The sequence below is a fragment of the Symphodus melops genome (genome assembly GCF_947650265.1).
Source record: "Symphodus melops genome assembly, chromosome: 3".
Classification (NCBI taxonomy): domain Eukaryota; kingdom Metazoa; phylum Chordata; class Actinopteri; order Labriformes; family Labridae; genus Symphodus; species Symphodus melops.
Genome location: NC_136693.1, coordinates 14,963,626 through 14,977,567, shown reverse-complemented (window position 1 = coordinate 14,977,567; position 13,942 = coordinate 14,963,626). Strand labels below are relative to the sequence as shown.

At 42.0% G+C, this 13,942-nt stretch overlaps 1 protein-coding gene across 1 annotated transcript; it reads right to left on the bottom strand.

Annotated features, from left to right (window-relative positions):
- Nucleotides 1–357: 357 nt before the first annotated feature.
- On the bottom strand, nucleotides 358–13,942 carry heatr3 (HEAT repeat containing 3). Its single transcript, XM_079340119.1, has 15 exons — nucleotides 13,619–13,942; nucleotides 13,114–13,286; nucleotides 11,115–11,202; nucleotides 10,776–10,852; nucleotides 10,549–10,658; nucleotides 9,202–9,342; nucleotides 8,766–9,055; nucleotides 7,313–7,403; nucleotides 6,852–7,006; nucleotides 6,491–6,573; nucleotides 6,253–6,389; nucleotides 5,950–6,038; nucleotides 1,895–2,038; nucleotides 1,651–1,827; nucleotides 358–1,484 (listed from the first exon to the last, which is right to left on the bottom strand). Exons 1-15 carry the CDS (start codon nucleotides 13,757–13,759, stop codon nucleotides 1,371–1,373), a joined length of 2,010 nt encoding a protein of 669 aa, XP_079196245.1. The 5' UTR covers nucleotides 13,760–13,942; the 3' UTR covers nucleotides 358–1,370.

Genomic DNA, 13,942 nt, shown 5'->3' with positions numbered 1-13,942 from the left:
TGACATAGTATAGAACATATACTTGAAAGTAAGTACCTGTTCTGCACAGACATGGACATTTCTGTCAGCTCTGCCAACAACAGAAAAAAGAGCGAATATAAGGAAGAGAGACAAGAAAATAAACTGTGATCACAGCAACCAAGCAGGCCGACTTAAAAGAATTCAAATTAATTGATTACTTTAAAAAAAAAAATGTAATCAGTTTCCTGAAGTTCTTTGATTTTTCTCTAAATCTACAGACATATCAACCATTCAGTCCACATGACTTATCACCATGTAATTTGTATGAGCTCAGATACCGAGTAGGACACAAATCTATTTCAATACATCAACACCCAGTGCAAAAGAAAAATGACATGAAATTTGTGAAAAACCAGGATTTATTAAAGAATCACTAAGACATGCGTTCATCCTCATCTAAATGTTCTTACTTGATAGCAATATTTCATTTACATATGTACTAGAAATGTTGTGGGAAACCAGAGACCATATTCTAAAAGTTTAAAAATGGCACAATATGCAAACTTTGTAAGTTACTCCAGTCATAATTATGGATCTTTTACAAAGGACAGAGCTGTCAGTTGTAACAGAGATTTTAATGGTTATTGATTGTTGCGTTTGGGACGCCTATTTATTTATATTTCTGGATGGTACCTCATAATGATGGGCAGTAATATTAACCCAGAGGTAGATGTAGAGAATATGTGTGCATTTCTAAAGATATGTCTTATTAGATGTCCATGCTGTTACAACCTTGGCAGTGTAAACCCTTTCAGATGAGTAAATTACTGAAAAGACGTAGTAACCTTCTCAGCAAAACAGTCTGCTACAATTAATCTGTAACAAAATCTTCTTTTTCAATAAGTACCTGAAATCATAATTTATTCCCATGAGGGCTCGTAATTTGTACTAGCTCTGCTATTTGTACTAGCTCTGCTTCTTTGACATTGCAGCAACTTGATTTGCCCACGGAAGCATTAGGGAAAAGTGAGGATAAATGCGTCAAAACCTGGTTTCAGCTTTCTACAAACAATCACTTCAAAATGTATGAAAATATACAACTCCAACTCAGATGAATGATACACATCAGCCAGAGCAGAAAAAAACTGTTTTTACTGCATTTAGCAGTAACTTAAAACTAATATGTCATACCACTATGTCTTCTTCACAACACATAAAGTCACATCTCTTTGTAAAATAAAACATAATTATAGATAATATTAACATACCAATCCAAAAACAAAGGCTAAACCATCCAAGATATACTTGATGGTCTCAAAACCGTACTGTGTCTCATGTTGTGTTGCTGATAAAACATGTCTCTGAACCACACAGGTTTAACTCATCCCGATGGTAAGAGCTTTAAGTCTTTATTTTTTCACCGCCTTCTCCAGATAACCAATGAATCTTCTCAGGTTAACTTTGATGTTGTCGAGCACACACAGCTGCTGAGGGCTGTACTTTCCTCGTCCTTCTTTACGGATCTAACAGGGAAAAAAATACATTCTTACTGCACATGTAAAATGTCACATTTTGAAAACAAGAATGTTTGTCATTTTTATCAACTTAACACAGAAACAGATTATTTTATTTCATTTACAATGTATATTGTGCCATAACATAGAAGGGGAATTCAAACTGCTTTGGTACCTTTGCCTTAAAGACAGGTTGAAGTGCCTTCAATGCAGGTAGTAACTGGATGTTTTTAGCAGCAATCTCTGCCTCATCTCCATCAGCAAAAACATCAAACAAAGCATCCAGAGCTTCTCCATTCACAACCAGGTCAGCATCCCTCATAGCAACTTGAAGTAAGGCGTTTCCAATCATCTGTAGAGGCAGAGATTCTTAGAGGATGAAACCAATATTCAAAGAAAAGATAAGAGAAATATCATACCTGAAGGGTTTCAGCAGTGCCTTTCTCTTTGGCTAATGTGCTACCAGTGATGCCCAGAATGGCAACAGCGTTGACCCTCAAACTAACAACTTCACAGCGTGTTGCTGCTTCGCTCAGGCTCATCAGCTGCTGGGGGGTCATGCACTAACGGGAAACAAAAGCAACAAGGCAGAAATTAAGCTTTCCAAAATACACATTAAGCAGCATTCAGTGAGATGGCAGTTAATAAAAAGTGTAGCTTCTTTGTTTCCTCTGTATTTACTCAGACACAATGGATACTTTTACATGTGCACTATTTATTCAATCCGATTAAAATCATTCCAATTGGGGATTCCAATTTTACTGTTTATATTGGACGCTGAATAAAATGCTCAGATTATGCCAAGCGTGTTCAGAAAACGGCATTAAATCATAATCAAACCATTTTGACATGCACAGACTGCTCTCACTGAGCTGAAAGTGAAAGGTGCTAGATATCGCTCCAAAGTGGACACTTTTTTTAACCTCTAAGTAATTTGTATAAAATAAGGTCGTATGAAACCGTATCTAAGAAAGACATGAATAAGGTACATTTATACATAAAACACAAATATGATCCAAACCAGGCTGGTGAGAGAGGGTAGTCGTCACAGATCAAGAGTGAAGACTAAACTTTCAAATGACACAACAATCATTCATGAAGTTCTGCGCTCTGATCATAGACTGTAAACATGAGGCTCTGATGGAAACGCGTCACTTTAGTGGGGTAGACTTGCGCAGTCAGGATCCTTTCACCCCAGTCAGGCAGACCCGATCAGATCGAGCGTGCACATGGATCCTGATCCAAACAACGGTCGGCACAAACCACCCCTCAGGTTTCAGTCTGTTCTGATTGACATGTTTACATGCAGCATGTTTATTCTGATCAGGCTGTTATTACGATTATTTGTGTCCATGTAAACGCAGCCATTGTAAACAAACGTGAAAATGTCTTAAAGGGCTTCTCTGCTAATATTACACTAGTTCCATTAAATTGTCCTGGGTAGAACTAGTTACAGTACTGTGTAAAAACAGTGGTATTTATTCTTTGGATAAGTTCATTGAAAGACTTAATTATTAAACAATCATGATGGCATCAGGTTCCTTTACCTAAAGGTGCTATAGTCTTTTATACTATAGCACGTTAGGGACGGCTGTGCGTACATATTCACAGAGACATGGCTGAACGAACGCATCCCGGACTCCGCCGTTCAGCTTGAACAATTCACATGCTACCGTTTGGACAGAATCCTTATTAAAAGGAGGAAAGAAGAAAGGTGGTGGAGTCTGTGTCTACATCAGGGATGCTTGGTGTCGGGATGCAGCTGTGGTATGTAAACACTGTTCACCGCTGGCGGAGTTTATGATCGTAAAGTGCCGTCCTTTCTATCAACCGAGGGAGATTACAGCGACCCTGCTCGTCGCTGTGTATATCCCCCCCTACTAACAACAACGCGGATGGAGTCGATGCACTTTGGGAACTTTACAACGCCATCAGTGAGCAACAGACAGCCTACCCAGACGAATTTTTCATCATCGCGGGGGATTTTAACCATGCAAATATCAAGACGGTTTTACCCCACTTCCACCAACACGTGAACTTCCCCACAAGAGAAGGTAACACCTTAGACATGATTTACACATCTGTTAAAGGTGCCCCCAGATTGGCCACTCTGACCACATCAGTGTAATGCTAATGCCAGCTTACAGACCCAGGGTTAAAGTCACCAAACCAGTTCTGAAGCAGGTATGTGTGTGGCCAGAGGGGGCTTCTGCTGCACTTCAGGACTGCTTTGAAACCACAGACTGGGAGATGTTTAAGCAGGCAGCCACCTACAACAAACACACAGACATTGAGGAGTACTCTGACACTGTTACCTCCTACATCGGCAAATGCATTGATGATGTCACCACCACCAGAACCATCACCACCCGGGCTAACCAGAAGCCATGGCTGACAGGAGAGGTACGCGGGCTACTGAGGGCCAGGAACATCGCCTTCAGAGCTGGGGATGCAGTCGGCCTGAGAACAGCGAGGGCCAACCTGTCCCGTGGCATCAGGAAAGCTAAACACAGCTACTCACTTAAAGTAACCAGACACTTCAAGGACAGCAGAGACGCGCAGAGCCTGTGGCGTGGTATCCAGACCATCACGGACTACAAACCCAAGCCACAGACCTGTGACAACAACACCTCTCTGCTGAACGACCTAAACAGCTTCTTTGCCAGGTTTGAAGCGAACAATAGCATGCCCGCACAGAAGACCACCCCTCCTCCCCACGACCAGACCCTGTGCCTGACTGCAGCCAGCGTGAAGAGAACCTTCTCCAACATCAACACCCACAAGGCTGCAGGTCCAGACAACATCCCTGGCCGTGTGCTGAAGGACTGTGCAGAGGAGCTCAAAGATGTCTTCACAGACATTTTCAACACTTCTCTGAGGCAGACTGTTGTTCCAACATGCTTCAAAATGACCACCATCATACCCATTCCAAAGAAGCCATCACCATCCACTTTAAATGACTATAGACCCGTTGCACTGACCCCAATCAATATGAAGTGCTTTGAAAGATTAGTCATGGCCCACATCAAATCCTCCCTTCCCTCCACCCTGGACCCCTACCAGTTTGCATACCGGGGCAACAGATCAACCGAGGATGCAATCTGCTCTGCTCTTCACCCAGCCCTCACCCACCTGGACTCCAAAAACTCATACGTCAGAATGCTGTTCATAGACTTCAGCTCAGCATTCAACACCATCATCCCTCAGCAGCTGATCGGCAAACTGGACCAGCTGGGGCTCAGCACTTCCCTGTGCAACTGGCTGCTGGACTTCCTCAGCGAGAGGCCTCAGACTGAGCACTGGGGCCCCCCAAGGCTGTGTGTTCAGCCCCCTGCTCTTCACGCTGCTGACCCACGACTGCACTCCATCCTTCAGCAGCAACCACATTGTGAAGTTTGCGGACGACACAACAGTGGTCGGTCTCATCTCCAACAACGATGAGACGCACTACAGGATGGACGTGGGCCAACTGGCCACGTGGTGCAAAGGTGAATATCGACAAGACCAAGGAGGTTGTTGTCGACTTCCGGAGGGCCCCCACTCCCAAACTCCCCCTGACCATCGACGGTGCTGCTGTGGAGAGAGTGAGCAGCACCAAGTTCCTGGGGGTCCACATCAGTGAGGATCTCTCCTGGACAGCCAACACCACATCACTGGCCAAGAAGTCCCAGCAGCGCCTCTACTTCCTCCGTAAGCTGAAGAGAGCACGAGCACCCCCACCCATCATGTGCTCCTTCTACAGAGGCACCATCGAGAGCATCCTGACCAGCTGCATCACTGTGTGGCTGGGGAGCTGCACTGCTGCCAACCACAAGACCCCGCAGCGCACAGTGAAGGCGGCTGAACGGATCATCGGTGTCCCGCTCCCCTCTCTTCTGGACCTCCACGGCACCCGCCTCACCCGCAAAGCAACCCGCATTGCACCCCTCACACAGCCTCTTCAGCCTCCTGCCATCGGGGAGACGGTACCGCAGCCTGCGGGCCGGCTCTACCAGACTGAGAAACAGCTTCTTCCACCAAGCTGTCAGGAAGCTGAACTCTCTCCCCTCTCTCCCCTCCCTTCCCTCCCCTCTGCCCCCATGAACACTGAACATTGGAACCTCCTCCTGTTTGAACATTGAAACAGAACCCTGGTCACTTATTGCACATTGCACGCATGCACAAGTTTCACTTTTCTTATAATCTTGTTTTATACTCCATTTTATTTAACTTAGTACTTTTGCACATTTAGGTTTATTAATGTAAATATTATTTATCTTTTTTACCTTATTTTATTTACCGTACCCTTTTTATCTACATTGCACAGTGGGGAGGGGGGAAACGTAATTTCGATTTCACTGTATGTCTGACATATTTTGGAATTGACAAATAAAGAACCTTGAACCTTGAACCTTGTATGTAACACAAATAGTTTTAGGTAACTCTTTGTTTTAAATGACCAGAACAAAGTTTGAAGCTCTGGTGTGTTCTGTACCTGGGGGATATTTTTGGAGGCAATCATCTGTAAAAGAGAGCGCATGGCACTGATGACGGCCTCGAGAAACTCCTCATCTTTAGGTATCTCTGAAAAAAATTAGAAAGTGAAATTGTTCTTTGTTAAAAAATGTAAAAATGCTGCAAACCTTATCATTCTATCAATACACTTCCACCGTCTACTGTGATCTATAGTGATAACTCCTTCACCTGTGTATGTGTATTTTAATGAAAAATTAAACTTATGAGAGAAATTCTAAATGTGGCATTTGTCTTGTATTGTGATTTGACACAAATGTCAAACCTTGTGCCCCAAAGACGAGTGTTGACAGGTGCTGTGCTGCCTCCTGCAAGGCGGCTGCTCCTCCCAGAGACTCTGCGTCCATGGTGGAGAGGATGCTGTGGAGGCAGGTCAGCGCCCGGGACTGAACACGCTTCATCCTGAGGGAAAGATGAAAAGATGGGCATTTAAGATAAAATCCTTCTGAACTAGACCATGAACACATTTTGATCAAAGATAAAGGATGAAAGCAAAAGATTACTTTTTTATAAGGCTTCTCCAGGAAGGGTTCTGCTTACACACATCCACAGCTTCCTTGCTGGGAAATCCACTCTTTTTGAGGACCTTAAGAAAAGAAAGAAAAACAAGTATAACTAAAACTTTAAACCACCAAGTGGGGTTTAAGAGCAAATATGTGAGAGCTCTATCAAACTGTCTAAGTCGCTGAATAAGTCCAACCTGTGTGTTAACAGATAGGTGGGGTTCACCACATAATCAGAACCCCATTTCCTGTTTGTAATTAAAGACAGTAAGATAAAGTAAAATCACATTCACATGCTTTCGTAACTGTTCCCCCCCTGCACTTGTGAAAGATGCTTAAGAGGATACAAACAGGTTTTTGCCTTTTCAGGGATGCTCTGGTTGATTAGGGCTGTGTGAACCTCAGCTGACAAACACAGTGGAGACATTAGATTTGACACTCCGTCACAAAGACCATCAGGACCTAAGTCGCTTTCATCGCTGCTCGACTCCTCCTCCCACTCATCGTCAGATGGGTCTGAAAAGGGAAACAAACACAGAATAGAATAGATCAGCAAAATACAACACACACACACACTATATATATATATATATATATATATATATATATATATATATATATATATACACATACACATATATATACACACACACACACAAAAATAACAGAGGGGTTACAGGAACTCAAATGACTTGTGTCATGCTTATTTTGTTATAAAAGTCATTTTTCTAAGCAAACAAATACTGGGTAGGGTGTCATAGGACATAATGTTGATGAAAAGTGCCTGGGGTCAGCACTGCTGTCCATGCCCGCAACACTCACCATCAGAGCAGCACATGTTGACAATGATCTCCAAGGACGTTTGCTGGGCTGTCAGCAAGGCCGTTGCCTCCCTCAGCTCCTCCTTGTCCCTCTGGATACAAACAAGCAGCCATGTGAGTCAACAAGTTACCAAAATGATGACTGTTAGCACCGTTGTCACCCAGTCTGAGTTCAGCTGTCTGCCACAGTGGAGATTCCTTTTACACAACATGTTCAGACTTACCGGTACCACCTTTGAATTGTGATGCACACAGAACCTGCTTCAGGAGGGTTCTTGTGGAAGAAAGATGAGGTTTGAATAACATAATAGAAGGGGAGCAGTCAGTCTGTTGATCACAAATGTACCTGGTGTTTTCAGCTATAATATAAGTTTGTGTTGGAATGTCACCAGAAATCTTTACTGGTATAAGAGGGACAGCTCCCCGTTCCTGGGGTCTGGTCTGAGGACTATGAGTGGGTGGAAGCCAAAAGCTGCACCCCACATAACCCTGGCCAATGCACCATCCCTTTCACCAGGCAAAACTGCATGCCTCCAAAAAACAAAAGTTGATTGTTACCCTGTCGGACACCCAGGCTATCTTAAAAATACCAAAAAACCAAAGGGTAACATTTCTCCAAAAACAGCCAGGCAAACCATGTTTCCATGTTAATCAATCTATCTAAGAATTTGCATGTAACTTGGATTAAAGTGGCTCGTTCATCTCTTGAGAAATCTGGATCAGGTTTGATTTCTAAAGAATTGATCTAAACTTTGCCTTCAGTGGAAAAGAAAAAGAAAGTCAAAGGCCACATGGCACTGATTTCAAAGTATGAAATAAGGGCTCTAATAATGTCTGTTCATTATGTCCTCTGTCAAGCTGTGATTTAGCCAAACGTAAGCCTCCAAAGTTGTCCTGTCGTGCCTGCTTTAAAAACTTGGATAGATATGTAATCTATTAACTCAACAAGCGTTAATATAAAGAAGGTTATAATTATTATTAAGATATTAAACTAGCTAATAATAAAAGATAAAACTCTTTTGGCCACTCTTTAACTAGAGCTAAAAATATAGTTAAGTGAAAATAATGGGGAAACATAATTACTTGTAAATATTGAATACTTCAGATGATTACACATCTTATATTAAGAAAACCTGTTTAAAGTTTTGTTCCAATGATATGTACCAGACAGGACCTTTTGGATATAATATTATAGTAATGATAATAATAATAATCATCTTTGAATGCTCTCTGCTGAACAAACTACTGAACTAACTGAACTAACCCTTAACACGTTCTCCTTCTTATACAGCACTGCTGCTAACAGTGAAACAGGATTCATAATCTCTTGGACAAGTACCGGTATTATTTTACTGTGTTCAAAGGTCAATGTGAATTGCAAGAAGGGCTCTGAACATGTCGCATTCATAAACAGCAGCAGACCAATGTAGCACCATAGAAGAAATACCACTTACAGGCAAGAGGTCGGAGAAGTCGTTATCAGCTCTCACTGCTTTTCCGTTCCTCTTGTGTTTCGGTGCTTCCTCCTCCTCTTCCATGTCATCCTCTGCCAGCTCTCCTGCCACCTGCTCTTCCAAGTCAGCAGCTGGTGTGCTTCTGCTACGCACATCTTCTGCTTGTCTGAGTTCAGGTATCACTGTACCCGAATCCAGGTCCAGGCACTGTGACAAGGTGGCCACCACGGCGTTGAGGGTCTGAGCCTGACGGGCAGCCGGCAGACTTCCTTTCATGTTCCACAGAGTCCCTGATGAAACAGTGGGCAGATTGCATCCCTTTAATAAGACAACCTCTGCTTCATAAAGGACATTTTTTATGTTGCTTATAAGACTTGTTATGGAAACAAGTTGTCATTTTTAATGTTTTGATTAAATGACAAGTGACAAATAGTACCTGCAGCTAATGTCCTGAAGAGGACATGTGCCATGCCTGGCTGAGATGACAACAGTGCGTTCTCCAGGACTCCAACCACAGCAGTGTTCAAGCTGCAGAGCAGCTCTGGGTTATCCTCAGTCACCGTGTGCAGACAGTGTGCTGGTCCAACACAAAGAGGAGGAAAAATTAAAATACTTTTTAGAAAACAATATGTGCAGTATTTTGAAATCTTAATTTTGAACAAGTCAGTAAAAAAACTACTATAGGGCATATCGTAAAGTCTAAATACATTTCTGTAAATCAGAATTATTATGCTTCATATTGTCATTCCTTCTAAAGTTATGCAGGGCCACACACTATGTATTAACAGTTCTATCACATGCAGATAGATCACCTATGCTTTCTTCTAGTTCCTGATTTTATTTCCTGCCATCATTGTTCATAATTCTGAAGCTATATGAGTGTCAAATGAAAATATAAATACCGCTCTCATGTTACTAACTCCAACTGTTAGCTAGAGGCAGACCCTGAATGTAAACTGACTTTGTTGTTAAAGTTCTCTTTAATAATGCATTGTGTATATTTGAGTTCATAAGGTTACTCTTTTCTTGACAGACTGTCTACAGTTACCGCTGCTTTTAATTGAACAATACTGCCACCTGTTGATCTCAAGAATATTGTGACATGACCCTACTACAGTACATGTCATCTGCTGCATTCATGTGCTGCTCGCGTGGTCCAAGTTTACGAGTTAGGAAGTCATTCCTCCAACTTCAGTGCGTTCAAGTGATTTCGGTTCGGAAAAAAGTCAGACTGCTGTAACAACAGCATGAAAAAAGAGCTGATGCTACGAAGAAGATCTGGAAATGTAACTGTTAAAAGTTATCTTTGAGCAAAGAGTTGATGCGCAATACGTGAATTAAAAAAGTATGTTCACAAACCATATTTTGCCTCCGATTTGATGACGATTCTGACGTCAAGTCAGGCCCCTAATTCCTTTCCCAGTTTCTGAATTATTGTTCTGACTTGAGCAGGTGTTCATGTGCATTTTACAAATCGGAAACTCATTTTTCCGATGTGTCCGATACCACATGAACGCACAATTGACCTACAAAAGGAAACTTTAAATGCTGTACACATGAAGAATTCTGTGAGTCTAAATGTAGGTGCTGTTTGGGGTAAAAATCACTTTATGGCAATGGGAAATAAACCAGAAGGACTGAAACTCTGAGTCCTTGTGCAATTACTCCTTTTTGGACCAAAAAATAAATTGCAATGAACCATACATCCTGTCCAGCAAGATGCAGACAACCCTTTATAAAACCCTGTATCAAAACTGGTCGACAATATATGAATTTAACCTACCAGCAGATATGGCCAGTTGAATGTTGTGTGTGTGTTTCTCCATGCACTGGACAACCACATCAAGGAGACCAGCCTTGTTGAACACAGACAGAGCATGGCTGCTGCTCTCACTGGAACACAACATGAACCACACAAGACAAATGCACATAGAAAGAGATTCTGCATCATCTATTCATCTGAAACATTCCTGGGTAAATCGTAGCAGTAACACTGTTGAATTGGCTTACCATAGATTCCACAATAGGTTAACAGCCTCGTTAGCTACATCGTCAACTGCGGTGGTGCTCTCAAATCCAGCACAGCACTGAAAGACAGTAACATGCTGGGTTTGTGGTCGATGACAACTTTAGGCCTCGAGCACTGACGACTTTGAGCTTCAATTTGATGCAAGAAGTTGGTGGGGCTGTTTGTTAAAGAGGCAGACATTTTTCCCTAATAGCAAATACTGTTTATGTGCCTGTCAATTAAGCCTGACTTGTGAATAAAGACTGCAGAAAGCTAAAAGCACTGCTGATAGGGAGAATTTGAATTGGTGCAGTGAGCTAAAAGCAGTGGCAGAGTCTCACCTCTCTAAGCAGTGCTGTCAGAGGAGTCATGACGTCGTGCTTCACCATGTCCTCACACACCTCCTGACCGCCGCATGCACTCAGATTCCTGTAGGGGGGGAGGGGGAGGAGACAGACACACTCATCATATTGTCTGGGCAGTTTCGCCGCTGGACATGATTCTTGTTTGGGTGTGAGAGGTAGAGCTTGAAGGAGAACTGCGAGGGACTGTTTTATTTTGATACATGGAGATGGAAGTTGATTTAAGGTTTACTGGAGGACAACAGTCAGTCATACTTACAGCCACTGACTGAGAGAAGGAAGATGATAACGCTAACTTGTATTAGGTTTAAATTGTTGTCAAATTTCATTGGCACCGAATACATTCTTCTAATATGAAGGGGGATAGGAATGTTTTGGTTTGGCTGGAGCAAACGTAAGATGCAGATGAGGAATGAAAAATTGAATTGTCTACAGTAAGTAATATAGTACAATAACACAAGACTCAAAATGCGAGCTCCTTTTTCCTTTCAGTTAGACCTTTCATTTTAGGGCGACACATAAATACTTCTGTACCCCCATAATGCAGTATTACTACAGACATAGTGTGAGCTCAATCAAAATGGGAAAATAACAAAAACATCCTACACTCAAAAAAAACAGCTAATTTAAATAATTTACTCTGCATCTAAACTCTATGAAAGTTTACTTTACTGGTAACTAAACGTATACATTGAGACTCAAGCATCTTTTAGGCATTAGTCATTACAAATACAGAAAGTAATGTCAGAATCTTTGCCAACACTTTCAAGCTGTATGAACAATAAATTACAAGTTTGCCTACATGATAGTTGCACAGGTTGAATTAACACCTAAAAGACAGCTTTGGATATATTTCATGTTTCCAATTAGCTACATAATATTAGTCAGCTCTGTTACCATCAAGGCTGTCTTCTTATACCGCTGTTTGACCAGAAGCTAAAAATATTTCGGTCAGTGTCTGAGCTCTGGTGACATCCTCTGGTCAAAATGTTGGTTGTGAGAAGAATCTATTTAATATTAACACAGTTTGTCAAGTAGGTAGCCCATTAATCTGTTTATTAAATTTAAAGAGTGGCATAGACAGATGTTGATGACGTTAATCACAAACTATACATCGTTGCCACAAACCTGTCGTGGGCAGGGGGCCATTTTAAAAGAGGAACTTATACTACGATGAAACCAGGGGCCTGAAGCAGCTTTAGGCTAACTGTGGGTTTTTAGTCCTACGGGGGTCGTTTACTTCTCACCTGGGTATATTGGCATGGTAACTTACACATAACCTGAAGATAAGAGATCAAACTATGAAAATCTCCGCCTACTGACCAATCAGATCTTTAGATCATGGAGCTCCCAGAGCTGATCGAGAGGGAGAGGACAATTCATGTGTCCCACATGATTTTACATTAGATCCGTTAAGTTAATGATTATTTTTCACTGACATCCTTCATCCTTCAACAGAGACTGAAAAAGCGACGGAGCATTTTTGTTGAAAATGTACAATTACAAATATCTTCTTGTGGCTTTAAATTGTATTTTTATATTTATATTTATATTATATTTTTATATTATAATTTGTTCTTACAGCTGTGCAACTTTATTCTTTGGGAGCTTGTTTGTCTTAAAAGTATTGTTAATATAGTTTCATCAGAGTTTGTAGATATGAAGGTCTGCTGATGGCAGACGCAGTGATGATTGTGATTGGTTAAATAAAGCTAAGTCTGCTTTTTAATGTGAATGTGCTCTTGTCAACTCTGGGTTGACCTATCAGGTTGATAAACAGCTTCGTAGGACGGTGAAGCACGATCTCTTATGTCAGTGTTGGTGAAGCCAGATCACCCAAAGAGACCCTGGATATGTGAAACTCACTTCGGAGGACAGGACTCAAGATGGTTTTGGAAGAATGATCCAGCTTTGATTCAAACATGTGGCCGACAGTGCATCTGTGGGTGCAGTCCACACCACGACACTACAGACTCACCTGAGAGCCCCAGTGGCAGTCTCCCTGACAGCCAGGCTACTGTCCAGTAACATGGGCCCGAGGCGCCTCACAGCATCCCTCTGAAGGAAACCTGGGATGGTCTGACTCTGCTGCACCACCCGAGAGATGCTGGCACATGCAAACTCTCGCACGTCTGCACTGGGACTCTGCAGCTATGAGAATACAGGTAGACTAAATAAACATCAACTTTCCAACAAACAGGTTTGATTTACACTTTGAAATAAATATCCATAATGCTGCATGTCTCAAAGAAGTCTATTTAGACTGAATCGCTCTGAACAAAACGACACGAGTCTTGAAAGTTGACAGACATTTTTAAATCCTCATAAGAGGACTTACTAGTCCCGTGGACAGTTTCGTTTGAGCACGAGTGTGACATGTGTCTCCCTTATTATCTCTAAATATTTTTTTTACCATAAAGTTAAACACAAAGAATATGTCAGCCAGTGTTTCTACTGAAAAAAGGATCAGTCAGTGTTTATACTTTCTCCAGTAACTCCGCAGCTGGACAGCAGTCTTCATCGTGCTGTTCCTCTGCAGGGTCTTCCTCCTTCACAGCGTTCACCGGCAGCCCGACAGCATTAAATTGCGGACGTTTAAATTTAGTCGTTTTACTTTTACCCATCGTTATCTATTTTAAAGTGCTAGCTGCGCATATACAGTGATTTTTCTTTTAGTTATCTGACCAAACCTCATACGATCATTCCGGCTCCTGTCTAGTTGGAGGCCATGTGGAAGATTGCACCCTGCCGTAAAGTGATCGGTTCTAACAGAAAGCACGTAAGCTGTCGCAAAACCAACTAAGTGC

Bases quoted from the DNA above. Each gene is read 5' to 3' on its own strand.
- heatr3 (XM_079340119.1), bottom strand. From the start codon at position 13,759: ATGGGTAAAAGTAAAACGACTAAATTTAAACGTCCGCAATTTAATGCT. The intron at 6,574-6,851 runs GCAAAAACCTGT...TCTTTTCTTAAG, and splicing joins ACCAGAGCATCCCTGAAAAG to GTCCTCAAAAAGAGTGGATT. The intron at 1,828-1,894 runs GTATGATATTTC...CTGCCTCTACAG, and splicing joins GCACTGCTGAAACCCTTCAG to ATGATTGGAAACGCCTTACT.